The sequence below is a fragment of the Cetorhinus maximus genome, chromosome 16 (assembly GCF_964194155.1).
Source record: "Cetorhinus maximus chromosome 16, sCetMax3.hap1.1, whole genome shotgun sequence".
Taxonomy (NCBI): domain Eukaryota; kingdom Metazoa; phylum Chordata; class Chondrichthyes; order Lamniformes; family Cetorhinidae; genus Cetorhinus; species Cetorhinus maximus.
Window position 1 is genome coordinate 98,714,876 of NC_135894.1, and position 15,392 is coordinate 98,730,267.

At 45.5% G+C, this 15,392-nt stretch overlaps 1 protein-coding gene across 2 annotated transcripts in view; it reads left to right on the plus strand.

Moving 5' to 3' along the window:
* LOC144691845 (stomatin-like) overlaps positions 1 to 11,094 on the plus strand; it is a 35,409-nt gene extending 24,315 nt beyond the window's left edge. For both annotated transcript variants that reach the window (XM_078560398.1, XM_078560399.1), the window contains exons 6-8: positions 6,558 to 6,761; positions 7,296 to 7,430; positions 9,963 to 11,094. In XM_078560398.1, coding sequence (XP_078416524.1) covers positions 6,558 to 6,761; positions 7,296 to 7,430; positions 9,963 to 10,151 — 528 coding nt within the window. In that variant the 3' untranslated portion in view covers positions 10,152 to 11,094. The remainder of the gene's footprint in view (positions 1 to 6,557; positions 6,762 to 7,295; positions 7,431 to 9,962) is intronic.
* The last annotated feature ends 4,298 nt before the right edge of the window (positions 11,095 to 15,392 follow it).

Here is a 15,392-nt window from a genome sequence, read left to right on the forward strand (position 1 = left end):
AATTAGGGATGGGCAGCAAATGGGACCCTCCATGAATGTCTCCAAGTTAGAGTCGGAGACTTCGGACAGTTCCGCGGTAATTACCTGTGCCATGCACAGTACGGGGATAAAGATACTTACACGTTTTGAAGCTATATTTTTAAAAAGTGGACACCAAAAGCTGTTTGAGATAGTTGTAGCATATCATGTGACTTGGCAATTAACAGCTCCAGACAGTACTAAAGCTCAAGCAAATAACTAATTGCTTCTGGACAATCACAGCCACTTGTGAAATTCACACATCCCTTTTAAGGATGGACTGTCAACAGAAAGGACCACGGACAATAGAGATATTGAAACTCAATGGGTGCTAGACGAATATGAATCGATCTCATTGACCTTTCATTGTATTGTAATGGCTCTTCATCCCAAACAGAAGGACCTTGGTTGTCTAAAACTGTGTGTGTGTGAAAAGCCACAACACAGGATCTTTGTTACCTGCTTTTAAAAATAACAGCAGAAGCCGTTCTGGAACAGATACCACCAGAAAGGCCATCTGAAGAGGCACTGGACCAGCAGATATATGTTGAAAATGGGAGAAGCACTTTTCCCCCAACTGTACCAACCTCAAGTTCATCTGAAAGCTGACTTTCTGACAATTCAACTACAAGAAGCCTCACAGCTTACTGAGAATCCTCTGATTTTATAAGACTTTCACTCCAGCTAAAACATCAATTCATCCAAGAAACAACAGGCTTGCTATGAAAGAGACTGAAATAATTCCATGTTGTAATCTTTTTTTTTTCTTCATCTGCATCTAATCTTTGAATGTGTGGTAGTATGTGTGAGACATTGCATTTTCAACCTCGAGGGCAGGTATGCAATAATAAATAATCTTTTTTATTTTTATATTCACAAAAGCTTGCTGCTGGAAATCATTTAAATTGGGACAAATCACTCTGAGAATAAGAAAACACAGTAACCTTACACATTAAAACACTTTGATCACTGACAATGATAAACAGCATAAACTCTGTCCATGACACCTGGGTAGTTACCCAGGAAATGTTAGACAGATTAAACCTAATCTAGCACGTGGGTAACTACACAACTGACCCTTAATTCCCCCCTCCCACTATGCCCGTCACCGCCCCCCCACCCACTTGCCGAGGGACCCTGTGCTGCGCATTTCTGTGAAAGCCAGGCTTGGAAGGTCCCAGTTGAAATGCGCAGCAGCATCAAGTTGGGGGAAATTCTCCATCAAAGTGGAAATTTGACAATCATTGCTGCTGCTAGGAATATCCGAGCCATAGTCCTGGGAATGTGAGAGTGTTGTCACAGCCACATTGGACAGACCCAACTCTACATAATTTAACTGGCCCTGATTTTAATGTGGTGGATGAGAGGCTGTGATAGGAAAGGGCATGGTGCGAGTGCCCAGAAAGAGCAACAAGCTGGCACGCTGAGGAGGTATTTTAACTCTCCCGGGTTTTGTACAGATGCGAGATCAGACTCCCACCCATGCTTGGCCATTAGGAACTCAGGTAGCAGGAGGCCAATTCCGAATGCGGGCAAGGATCAGTCCCCGGTAAAGGCGAGTCCACGGGAGGGCCTCTGGGAGGGAATTTCCCATCGAGTGAGATGGGGGAAGCCTAAGGCCTGAGAGGTGCACAATTTCCTCGTGGAGCCGGGAGGATAATATTTTTAAAAGTCACCTCGCTGGGCTCCAGCTTCTGTTTGCAGCGAGTAGCGGAAGAATAAGGACAGGAGATATAAATTAAATGTCACAATTTTAAAGAGGGTGCAGGCACAGAATGACCTGGGAGTGTGTGGGCATGAAGATGGCAGAAGTAGAGAAGGCTGTTCAAAAAGCATATAGGAGTTTTTAGTTTATGAATAGAGGCCTAGAATAAAAAAGCAGGAGAATTATGCGAAACTTTTCTAAATGCTGGTTAAGCCCCAGCTGGGGTATTGTGTCCAATTCCGGGCACCAAACTATAGGAAGGTCATAAAGGTTTTAAGGAAGATGCAGAAGAGATTTACTGCAATATTAGTGGAGATGAATGCCCTCAGAGAGAGACTTGAGAAACTGCATTGTTCTACACGTGGGCAGAGAAGGTGAAGGGAAAACCTGTTGGAGGTGTTCAAAACCATGAAGGACTATATTAAGCAAGAGGGCATGTATTTAAGGTGATTGACAAAAGAACCAGAGACAATATGAGGGGAGGACAAAATACACAACGATTTGGAATTTGCTGCCTGAAAGGGTGATGGAAGCAGGTTCAATAACTCTCAAAAGGGAATTGGGTAACTAATTGAAAGGGAATTATTTGCAGTGCTAGGGGCGAGTAATTGAATAGCTCTTTCAAAGTGCTGTACAGAAACAATGGGCCGAATGGCCATCTTCCTATATCATTTTATAATGGGAACAAAGACAATCCCACCTGTGCCCTCCTCACCTTATTTTCACATGTAGACGTGAATGTGCGGAGATGGGGGAGTGGGGGTGGGTAGGGGGGTTCTCTCGATGCCAATTGAGAACGGGAGGAATGACTGACCCATCACAGCAATGCTAATTTTAAAAAATTTATTTACGGGATGTGGGAGTCGCCGGCTAGGCCACCATTTATTGCCCATCCCTAATTGCCCTTGAGAAGGTGGTGGTGAGCTACCTTATTGAACCACTGCAGTCCATGTGGCATAGGCACACCCACAGTGCTGTTAGGGAGGGAGTTCTAGGATTGTGACCCAGTGACAGTGAAGGAACAGCGATATATTTCCAAGTCAGGATGATGAGTGGCTTGGAGGGGAACTTCCAGGTGGTGGTGTTCCTGTGCATCTGCTGCCCTTGTCCTTCTAGATGGTAGCAGTTGTGGGTTTGGAAGGTGCTGTCTAAGGAGCCTTGGTGAGTTTTTGCAGTGAATCTTGTAGATGGTACTCACTGCTGCTACTGTGCGTTGGTGGCAGAGGAAGTGAATGTTTGTGGATGTGGTGTCAATCAAGCAGGCTGCTTTATCCTGGATGGTGTCAAGCTTCTTGAGTGTTGTTGGAGCTGCACTCATCCAAGCAAGTGAAGAGTATTTCATCACACTTCTGACTTGTGCCTTATAATTGGTGGACAGGCTTTGGGGAGTCAGGAGTTGAGTTACTCGCTGAAGGATTCCTAGCCTCTGACCTGCTCTTGTCGCCACAGTATTTATATGACTAGTCCAGTTCAGTTTCTGGTCAGTGGTAACCCCCAGGACACTGATAGTAGGGGTTTCAGGATGGTACTGCCATTAAAAATCAAAGGACAATGGTTAGCTTCTCTTTTGTTGGAGATGGTCAATGCCTGGTACTTGTGTGGAATGAATGTTACTCACCACTTGTTAGCCCAAGACTGGATATTGTCCAGGTCTTGCTTCGGTATCGGAGGAGTCACGAATAGTGCTGAAAATTGTGCGAACATACTCACTTCTGGCCTTATTATGCAAGGAAGGTCATTGATGATGGTTGAGCCTAGGACACTAGCCTGAGTAACTCCTGCAGTGATGTCCGGGAACTAGGTATGACTCCATTGGCTCCAGTTTTGCCAGGGCTCCTCGATGCCACACTTGATCGAATGCAGCCATGATATCAAGGGCGGTCACTCTCACTTCACCTCTGGAGTTCAGCTCTTTTGTCCACGTTTGAACCAAGGCTGTAATGAGGTCGGAAACTGAGTGATCCTGGTGGAACCCACATCAATGAGCAGGTTATTGCTAAGCAAGTGCCACTTGGTAGAACTGTTGATGGCCCTTTCCATCACTTTACTGATGATGGAGAGTAGACTGATAGGGCGATAATTGGCTGGGGTTGGATTCTTTTTTTTATTTATTCATTCATGGGATGTGGGCATCGCTGGCTAGGTCAGCATTTATTGCCCATCCCAAATTGCCCTTGTTCAGAGAGATGAATCACCCACTCGGCACTTCCGGCTGAAGGTTGTTGCGAATGCTTCAACCTTATCTTTTGCACTGCTGTGCTGGGCCTTCATCGTTGATGATGGAAATATTTGTGGAGCCTCCTCCTCCAGTGAGTTGTTTAATTGTCCACCACCATTCATGACTGGATGTGGCAGGATTGCAGAGCTTAGATCTGATCCGTTAGATGTGGAATCACTTAGCTCTGTCTATCACTTGCTGCTTATGCTGTTTGGCATGCAAGTAGCCCTGTGTTGTAGCTTCACCAGGTTGACACCCCATATTTAGGTATGCCTGGTGCTGCTTCTGGCATGCCCTCCTGCGCTCTTCATTGAACTAGAGTTGATCCCCTGGTTTGGTGGTAATGGTAGAGTGGGGGATATGCCAGGCCATGAGGTTACAGATTGTGGTTGAGTACAATTCTGCTGCTGATGGCCCACAGTGCCTCATGGATGCCCAGTTGTGAGTTGCTAGATCTGTTCAAAATCTATCCCATTTAGCACGGTGGTAGTGCCACACAACATGCTGGAGGGTATCCTCATGTGAAGACGGGACTTAGTCTCCACAAGGTCTGTGCTGTGGTCACTCCTACTGATACTGTCATGGACATATGCACCGGCAGCAGGCAGGTTGGTGAGGATAGGTCAAGTATGTTTTTCCCTCTCATTGGTTCCCTCGCCACCTGCCGCAGACCCAATCTAGGACTCGGCCAGCTCGGTCAGTAGTGGTGTTACTGAGCCACTTGTGGTGATGGACCTTGAAGTCCCCCACCCAGAGTACATTCTGTGCCCTTGCCACCCTTGGTGCTTCCTCCAAGTTATGTTCAACATGGAGAAGCACAGATTCATCAGCTGAGCAGGGGCGATACATGGTAATCAGCGGGAGGTTTCCATGCCCATGTTTGACCTGATGCCATGAGACTTCATGGGGTCCGGAGTCGATGTTGAGGACTCCCAGGGCAACTCCCTCCTGACTGTATACAACTGCCGCCACCTCTGTGGGCCTGGCCTGCTGTTAGGGCAGGACTTACCCCAGGATGATGATGGTGGTGTCTGGGACATTGTCTGTGAGGTATGATTCCGTGAATATGAATATGTCAGGCTGTTGCTTGACTAGTCTGTGGGGCAGCTCTCCCAATTTTGGCACAAGCCCCCAGATGTTCGTAAGGAGGACTTTGCAGGGTCGACAGGGCTGGGTTTGCCATTGTTGTTTTTGGCGTCAAGGTCGATGCCAGGTGGTCTGTCTAGTTTTGTTCCTTTTTATTGATTTTTTAGCAGTTTGACACAACTGAGTGGCTTGCTAGGCCATTTCAAAGGGTATTTACGAGGCTACCACATTGCTGCAGATCTGGAGTCACATGTAGGCCAAGCCAAGTGAGGAAGACAGATTTCCTTCCCTGAAGGGCATTAGTGAACCCCAGCTGGTTTTTATGACAATCGACAATGGTTTCGTGGTCATCATTAGACTTTTTAAGTTCAAGATTTTTATTGAATTCAATTCAAATTCCACCATCTGCCATTGTGGGATTCAGACCCAGGTCCCCAGAGCATTGCCCTGGGTCTCTGGATTACCAGTCCAGTGACAATACCACTACGCTACCGCCTCCCCCTATTAAATTGAAGCACCAAACTGCTGCTCTAGCTGAGAGGAGTCAGTCCAGTCATATGGCACCTTTGACCATTTGTTTAATTCCTCAGAGTCGTACGGACTCCAAATGTTAATTCTGTTTCTCTCTCCACCGATGCTGCCAGACCTGCTGAGTTTTTCCACCATTTTTTGTTTTTATTTTAGATTTCCAGCACCCGCAATATTTTGCTTTCATCATTAACAAGCAGATTAACTGGGTCATTTATCACATTGCAGCTTGTGGGAGCTTGCTGTGTGCAATTTGGCTGCTGCACTTTCCTACATAACAACAGTGGCTGCACTTCAAATAGTATTCCATTGGCTGTAAAAGTACTTTGGAGTGTCTTGAAGTTGTGAAAGCATAGAAATGTAAATCTAATTGTTTTGCCGCTATGCACTTATCCCAGAGATATCTAAAAGTGCTCTGTCCCAATGAGTTAAATTCGAAATGCAATCACAAACTGACATGCATACATGACCAGTTAATCTAATTTTATTTGTGCAAGGACACTGGCACTGAAGAACATAAAGTTCTTTTTAAAATGGTGTTAGAATCATCTACAAATACCTCTGTGGGGATTTGTTTAATCCCAGGTGAGACGACAACACATTAATATTAATTAAAGACTGATATTAGTTAAACACTGGTGTTAATTAAGCCAGTTTATTGGCTGTCATTTAATCGTATAAATAGTTAATAGCAATGCTCACAGCTGTGGAGCATAATCTGAAATGTAAATGATCCAGTAGTTTTCCTGGCAGAACTGGAGTGACTATCTTGGGGATTTGTTCAGTTTTCTTTGTGCTTCCAGTTGATAGTTCTCAGCTCTCGGTGGTTAGCTGCCTCCATCACAACACCCTTCTGTTTTCCTCACTGCAATGCCATACCTTTTTCAAACAGTGTCTAATCAGTTATTGTCTGTCTAGTCATCTATGGATCCTCCTTTTCGCACTAGACACAGTTATCTGTTGGTCAAAACAGTTAACCCATTTTACGGGCTTTACCTGCAGGTGTTAACGAAAGACTCTGTCACAATTATGGTGGATGCTATTGTCTACTATCGTGTCTTCGATCCCGTGATGTCTGTCATCAGTGTGATCAATGTGGCTAATGTTACTCACCTGCTGGCTCAGACAACACTACGGAACATGCTGGGCACCAAGACCCTGACGAGCATCCTTACCGACCGGGAAAACATGGCACAGGAGATGGAGGTACACCAAAAATAGGCAATTACCTGAACGTAAACAATTATACACTGTCAGGACAAACAAACGCGCTCCAACCTCAGTATAAGGTTTTCAGTTTATAACGCTGTTGCTCATATCACCCTCAGTCTAAAGCTGTCAATTAAAACACTGTCTATAACATGGTTCACCCTCTGTAAAAGGTTCACAATTTATAACACTCTCTCTGTTGCTCCACCCTCGATACAGGGTGCTCAGTTATAACACACTCTAATTGCACATGCCAGCCACAGTCTCATGCTATCGGTACAACACTCTCTGTTCCACTCCACTTTCAATATAGGGCTCTCACTTTTGGCATTGTCCTACCCTGTTCATAATGTTCTTAGTTATAACACTTACAGATACGCACCCCAGTATAAGGCCCAGCTTTATAACTCTCTCTGTTACACACACCCCAACCTCAACCTAAGTCCCTCGGACCGCTCTCTAACCCAGTGCAGCAATTGTATCACATCTTCCCAATCTGATTGTCTTGTCCTTGCCCCCCCCACCATTCAGAAATTCCTGTTTGATGTGTCGAAGCAATGGGGAATCAGGGTGGAACGAGTGGAAATCAAAAACGTGTGCCTGCCGGTGGCTTTACAAAGGGCGATGGCAGCAGAAGCTGAAGCTGTGAGGGACGCCAAAGCCAAGGTGAGGGATGCAAGCCTTGCTCAGTTATGTGTTGGAAATTTGGAAGAATATTAGGGCTGGTTTTCATCTTTAGACAAGTTTAAAAAGAACATAACGCTACAACCAGGTGAGAAAGGGTGAACTGGCTCCCCTCTATTCAACTTCCTCGGTTGGTCACAACAAAGGTTAAGTTTATTTTTTTTATGAGGAAATGCTTTTTCCAAATCAGAATGTATTTAACTAGTTAAGCTGGGAGCAATAAGGAGCCAATCAAACATGGTTTTCTTGAGTCAAAGAGCAAATTTATTCCGCACCAACCCCATCAAGAATAATAAAAACGCAATGTCGAGCACATACACACACACATACGCGTGTGTGTATCAGAAATAAGGGGAATTAGAGGCAGTAAAAAACATAAACGAATACACAGTTAAATGTCTTGATTGTCCTTGAGGCATAGATTTTAAACATGGCAGACGATTTGGGTTAGCTGGTTTCTTGCTTGCAATCAGTTTCAGAAGATGTTGCAAATATGACAAGATCTTGAGTCACTGGTAGGTTTCTGGTAGAGTTGACTTCTCAAACCAGGCAACACACTCATTCCAAAAGAGAGCGCAGGAGAGAGAGCAACCTTTAGCCTATTTCCTCTGCTGAAGGCTTTCTTGACATGGCCTGTGTCATTTACATTCTTTCTATGGCTGGGTAGCCTTGTCTTGAAATACTTCACCCATTGTGTATTTCCAAGAGGTTTTTTTTGGTGTGTCTGTCTGCGCAGCCATTAATTCAATATCCAGTATTTTGTATTTTTCATGTCCCTTCCTTAGACAGCTATGAGTTTTGATGGGTGCCTGGATTAGAGGAAACGTCTCTGTCTTCACACTCCCCTTAGGGTGATTTGTTTGTTTTTCACCTTCACCTTTGAATGTGGCCTTGCATTTTTAAACAGTTTGCTCTGTCTCAGTTCAAATTTTAAAAATTCTACTCAGTTGAAAATTTAAAAGTTATATTTTTTAAAATAAAGGGGCATAGCCTCATAAACCATAAGAAACAGGAGAAGGATTAGGCTGTTCAGCCCTCGTGATAGCTCTACTACTCACTAAGACCATGGCTGATCTGATTGTGGCCTCGACTCCACCTTCTTGCCTACCCCCCACCATAACCCTTGTCTCCCTTGTAGATCAAAAATCTAACAAAACATCATTGATATTCAGCTGGTCTCCCTGGCCTTAGTTTGACTGGATGTAATCCTAGAGTTTTCATCACATGACCTCCTCCCTCACCCCCAACCCTTTTTCCATTGGTTGTCCAACACATCCATTCAGATGGGGAAGCCCTTTCCCATCATGGACAGTCAGAAGCAAATTGATTCCTCGTTACCCAATTGCCTTTTCATTGCCAAATCCAGCATCATTGCAATTGATAAACAAAAGCATTGGAAGTAAGTTATCTTTTAATGTTCCCTGTCATTTTTTTCCTCCCTTGGATCTCTAGTACCCTGGAGATTAATCTTAAATTTTGGGAGATTCCAGGATGACCCTGGAGGGTTGACACCCCTGGTTACTGTTCACTAACCTTGACACCAATGCTGCTTTTGACTGCCCAATTCAGCTACCAATTCCAGGGAGATGAAGATCAGCTGTAGTGACATCTCTTGGTTGAACATACCCCCCTGGCCTCTAGGGCTGAGTGCTGTATCCCACAAAGCGTTTATTCAATCAGCAGAGGCAAAATGCAACAATATTATGTGGTCTTTTAATTTGCATTGGGGTGGGTGCAGTGCTGAGTCACCAGAATTATGCAGGGGCTTGGAGTCTAAATTATGAAGACAGGCTGCATTAAGTTGGCATGTATGTCCCTGATGATTAAGGAGTGACCTGATCCAGGTGTTTAAAATGATAAAAAGATTTGTTCGAGTTCAAATGGAAAAACGATTTCTCCTAGTAGAGGAAATTCAGAACAAGGGCATATAATGTTAAAACTGAGTAGTGGTGGCAGCCTTCTGTCTTGTAAGACGATGGTTTGAACCATGGTGGTCAACTCTGTATTAAGAATTGCCTGGCATGGTTCAGGAGCCCCACTCTGGCATGACAGTCTCTGCTGCATTTGCTGCAGAGGTAGACAGTGGGCTGAGAAGGTGCACGATCCACTGGCCTCTGTTTTCTCTGGATCCTCTTCTCAGCCAGCTGAGCTTTTCATTTCTGCTCTTCTCTTCCAACCCCCTTCCAAACAATCAGCCTCCAGAGGTCACAGAGGTCTCCTGGTTGTTACTTGTCTCAATTAACATTGACAAATGTTAAAATTAGAGCTGGTCATTCAGGAGAGAAACCGAGAAGCACTTTTTCACACAAAAGTTGGTGAAAATCAAGAACTCTTGTAAGGCTGTGGATGCCGGGTCAGTTGGAGCTTTTGTAACTGAGGTCAATAGATTTTTGTTAGATAAGGATATGGATAAAGGGAGTTGATATGCAGAGCAGTTGAATGGCAGGTTCATTGGGAGTGAACAATCCGCTCATGTTCTTAATATTCCTCTGCATTTCCTTTCCATTTCCCCAGGTGATTGCTGCAGAAGGTGAGATGAATGCCTCCCGTGCCCTCAAAGAGGCAGCTATGGTGTTGGCGTTGAGTCCAAACGCCCTGCAGCTCCGTTACCTCCAGACACTTGCCGAGGTTGCTACAGAGCGGAGCTCTACCATCCTCTTCCCGGTGCCGATCGACATCATGCCAACGTTCAGAAAGAAGTGAAGTGGGCTTATTGCAACAGGCATTTGGGGGAACTATTCTTTCTGTACGTAGTGTTACAAGTGGACTATGGTACACATCATGTTAAAAGCTGACCTATTATCCATCTCATTGGACTGTCCAAGGAGTCTGTACCATTAGATGTTGGTCGTTTATGTAGGTCTGCCATTCACCCTGTCCCCCAAGTGGCCAGGCTTCTGTGAACCGTCTCCTCAGTGCATGGCTCTTAGTCTTTGTGTTCTGTGTCTGTCGCTGTACAGGTCTCCAATCATGGCTGTGGCCTAATTGGCTCTGGAACATCAATTCAGCTGGGAATCCACATAACTCTCTTTCCTTAACTTATTTTTAAGCGGAAGAAAATAACCTTTTCATGCCAAGTATATCAGGTTACAACAGTGTGAGCGGTCCTTACTGTTAACCCTGGTGATTTCTTTCTCTTCTTCTCATGGGCAAGTGTTTGGTTTCCAGTTGGCAACTGTTAACAGTAGGATGAAATCACTATACCCCTCTGTCTCATTAATCTGCGTTGTAATATTCCTGAACCTGCCTCTTGATCAAAAACACTAGCTGGGACTGACAAAAAAAAGGCTAATAAATGCAAACAGAAGGTGGTAAATAAATACCAGGTTTGCAGTCACAAATGCAGTTTGCCTACCCCCAACTACTTATTCTGTGCAAAGAGGGGTGGAATTGGCACTGTGCCATATCTACAAAGCCTGAATTGCCACTTATTCTCAGACTGTACGTAACACTGGTACCTCTCACCAGATGGATATGAACAAGTTGTCAACTTTTACCAAGAACGTATGTAACTAGCTTCATTCTCTGTAAGCCTTTCACTTGTGCTGTGTTCTGGTTGTTTAAACTATGTCAGACATTGAAGCTTTTTTTTAAGGTTTGTTGACTATTTTTTTTAACGCTGACAATTAAAACATTTCTAAACAAAGTTTTAAAGAAATTTGTTGTCCACCCGCACTGCATTCGAGTCAATGTTTAATTACCAATATTCACCTTTCTTCATCCGGAGGCCTTGACCTCTGTTGGGCACAATCTATGGTTAGGTCCCCATCATTTGACAGCGGAGGAGTGTTTGGGCAGCTTTAGAACCTAGCAGGAGGTTTCCTGCCACTGGTATGCCTGAACTTTTAACAGTGCTACAGTGAAATCATCACCATTGCACCCGGAAACAGGGATAACCCATTTAAAGAGGAGCAGAAGAGCGCTGAAGAAAAGGAGGAACTTTCAGCTTTTAGGCCTTTTTTGGTCCTGATCAAAAATGGGAGACCGAGGTGTTGACAATGAGGCTCTCTCCCTTCAAAAAATGGCAGCTGCATCAAACCCTTCCAGGATGCAGCGATATGAGATAGCTTACTGGCTGCTGCCTCCCTGACAATTTACACGTCTCAGGCGATCTATCTCGAGATAAGAGCAGGTGGATGTACTGTGGCAGTGGGAGTGTGGCGCAAGAGGAGAGCATGAAGGGCGGGGTCAGGAACACAGTGTTAGGTCCCACCTTCCAATTTGAGACAGGACAATAGAGCAGAATCCAGGTACATCGACTGGCTAATCAAATCTAAAGGTGCAGTCACTGTTGTCATGTAAGGAAATGGAGAAGCCACTTTGCGCACAGCAAATTCTACAAACAGATGAGATGGCACGGTGGTAATGCCACTGGATTAATAACACAGAGGCCCATGCTAATGGTCTGGCGGCATGGGTGCAAATGCTACCACAGCAGCTCATGGAATTTAAATGCAATTATATAATAAATTAATTAATTTTAAACATCTGGAATTGAAGGCTAGCCTCTGTAATGGCGTCATGAAACCATCATCGATTGTCCTAAAAACCCATCTGGTTCATGAATGTCCTTTAGGGAGGAAAATTTGCTGCCCTTATCCATTCTGGCTTACATGTGACTCTTAACTGCCCTCTGAAATGAACAAGGAAGGCAAATAGCTGTACCAAACCACTAAGTCAAAAAGTAATAAAACTGGATGGACCACCAGGCTTTGAACTAGCCACTGGAGATGACAATGGTACACGCGGCTGTGTTGACCCTGCAAAGTTCTCTTTGCAAACACCTGGGGGCTGGTGCAAAAATTGGGAGAGTTGTCCCACAGACTAGTCAAGAAACAGCCTGATATAGTCATACGCAACAAATCATATGCAACAAATCATACCTTACAGACAATGTCTCATCATCAGCCCTGGGTATGCCCTGACCCACCTGCAGGACAGACCCACCAGAGGCGGTGGCACAGTGGTACAGAGTCAGAAGGGAGTTTCCTGAGGAGTCCTCAACACTGGCTCTGGGCCCCATGAAGGCTCATGGCATCAGTTCAAACACAAGCAAGGAAAAATGATAGAAAATGAGCCTGGGGAATTAATAATGGGAAAAAAGGAGACGGCAGATGAATTGAACAAATTGAATTTGCTTAAATCTTCACTATAGAGGATACAAGTAACATCCCAGATAAAGCTGTAAATCAGGAATTGAAAGGGGGTGGGTGGGAGGAACTCAAGAAAATTACAATCACCAGGGGAGTGGTACTCAGCAAATTGTTGGAACTGCGGGTTTTCAAGTCCCCAGTTCCTGATGGGTTTCATCCTAGGACCTTAAAAGAAGTGGCAAGTGAAATAGTTGATGCATTGGTTTTAATTTTCCAAAATTGCCTAGATTCAAGGCAGGTTCCATTGTTGCAGAGAATTGACACAGAGACAGTGTGCTGAATGGCCTCCTTCTGTGCTGTAACCATTCTATGGTTCTAGAATAGATACATTCAAGGAAGTTGATAAACACGTGAGGAAGAAAGAAGCTGCAGGTTACCCTGATTGTGTGATCAAGCAGGGTGGGAGGAGGCTTGTGTGGAACATAAACGCCAACATAGATGGGGTGAGCCAAATGGCCTGTTTCTGTGCTGTAAATTCCATGTAAAGCTGCCTCAGGCCATCACAGGCAAGGACTTAATGTGAATCACCCTCTCCTCACCCTCTTTTCCCCCACCACACACTCTCTCCCGCCATGCTCTCCCCCCCACCACCCCCCACACATTCTCACTCCCCCCAAACACTCTCCCCCGACACTGTCCTCCTTCACACTCTCTGCCACCCCACACATTCTCTACCCCCGACACATTCTCTCTCCCCCCTCCAACACTCCTTCCCCAATAGTCTCCCCCCTCCATACTGTCTCTCCCATACTCTCCTCCCAAACTCTATCTCCCCTACACGCTCTCTCCTACTACCCCTCTTAACTCTCCCCGACTCCCTCTAACACTCTCCCCCCATCCATCCTCTCAAACTCTCACCCTCCCATCAATCCCCTCACACTCTTTCTCCCACTATCCATCCCTCCACATTCCCTCCCCACCCATCCCCTCTCTCTCTCTCTCTCCCCCAACCCCTTACACTCTCTGTCTTGCGCAATCTCTAGCCACTCGCTCACTCAGATGCCAGTGGTCTCCACTGCTCCGGCTGCCTCACCTGGGCCTCACATCGCGGCTCCGGCTGCCTCACGCTCCGGGCCCTGAAACTTAACCTTCAAAATTTGCCTTCGCACTCTTTGCTGCTCATCCAATCACACGCTGGTCTCTCTCTGTTTTGCTGCTGATAGGCTCACTATTGAGCCGATCAACAGCAAATGCAGGGAGGAACCATCCTGTGATTGGATCTGAGCATCTTTACAGCATTTTTTAAGAATCATTCACTTGAATGTCAGGGATTGGCGGGCCTCAGTGAATTTACGAGTCTGCGTGAAATCAAAGGTGCCGGAGCATCGCTCCAGTGCACTCCAGCAGCACGACACCACTGAGGTTAGGCAGGAATGTGAAGTTCAGGTTAAAATCAGATCAGCCATGAACTTATTGAATGGCGGAGCAGGCTGGGGGGGGCGGCGGCGAGTGATCTACTCCTGCTCCTTTCAGGTTTTTCAGATGTCAAGCTATCAAGCGGCACTTACATGGTGATAACCTGCTCACTAATGCTCCTGATGATCAGTTTGGGTTCCACCAGAGCCACTCAGCTCCTGACCTTATTACAGCCTTGGTACAAACATGGACAAAAGAGCTGAAGTTAAGAGATGAGATGATAGTGGCTGCCCTTGACATCAGGGCAGCATTAGACCAATTGTGGCATCAAGGAGCCCTGGAAAAATTAAAGTCAATGGGAATCAGGGGCAAAACTCCCCACTGGTTGGAGTCATACCTAGCACAAAGGAAGATGGTTGTAGTTGCTGAAGGCAATTCATCCCAGTCCCAAGTCATCACTGCAGGAGTTCCTCAAGCTAGTGTTCTATCTTCAGCTGCTATATCAATGACCTTCCCTCCATCATAAGGTCAGAACTGGAGATGTTCGCTGATGATTGCACAATGTTCAGCACCATTTGCGACTCCTCAGACACTGAAGCAGTCCATGTCCAAATGCAGAAAGACCTAGCTGGGAAAAATTCAGGATTGAGATGATAACTGGCAAGCGACATTCATGCCACACAAGTGCCAGGCAATGGTCATTTCCAACAAGACAGAATCACCCCTTGACATTCAATGGCATTACCATCTACCCATTATCAGCAACCCGGGGCGTTATCATTGAGCAGAAACTGAACTGGACCAGCCATATAAATACTGGCTACAAGAGCAGGTCAGAGGCTGGAAATCCTGCGGTGAGTAATTCACCTCCTGACTCCCCAAAGCCTGTCCACCAACTATACGGTGCTGTAGGAGTGTGATGGAACTGTACAAGAAAGCGATGGAATACTCTCCACTTGTCTGGATAGTGCAGATCCGACAACTTTCAAGAAATTCCACTATCCAGGACAAAGCAGTACGCTTGATCAATCAACAACCCATCTGCCACCTTCAACATTCACTCCCTCCACCAACGGCATGTAGTGGCAGCAGTGTGTACCTTCTACAAGATGCACAGCAGTAACTCATCAAAGCTCCTTCGACAGCGCCTTCCAATCCGCGACCTCTACCACCTGGAAGGACTAAGGCAGCAGATGCATGGGAGGACCACCACCTGCAAGGTCCCCTTCAAGTGAAAGAATTCATGGAAGAATTAATAAAGAGCTGCCTGTTAATCTATAATTCATTCTTGGGCTGTGGGTGTCACTGGCAAGGCTAGCATTTGTTGTCCATCCTTAATTGCCCTTGAGAAGATGGTGATTTTCAAGTTGCCTTGAACTGTTGCAGTGCATGTGATGATAAATTGGATAGGCTAGAGTTGTTTTCCTTACAGCAG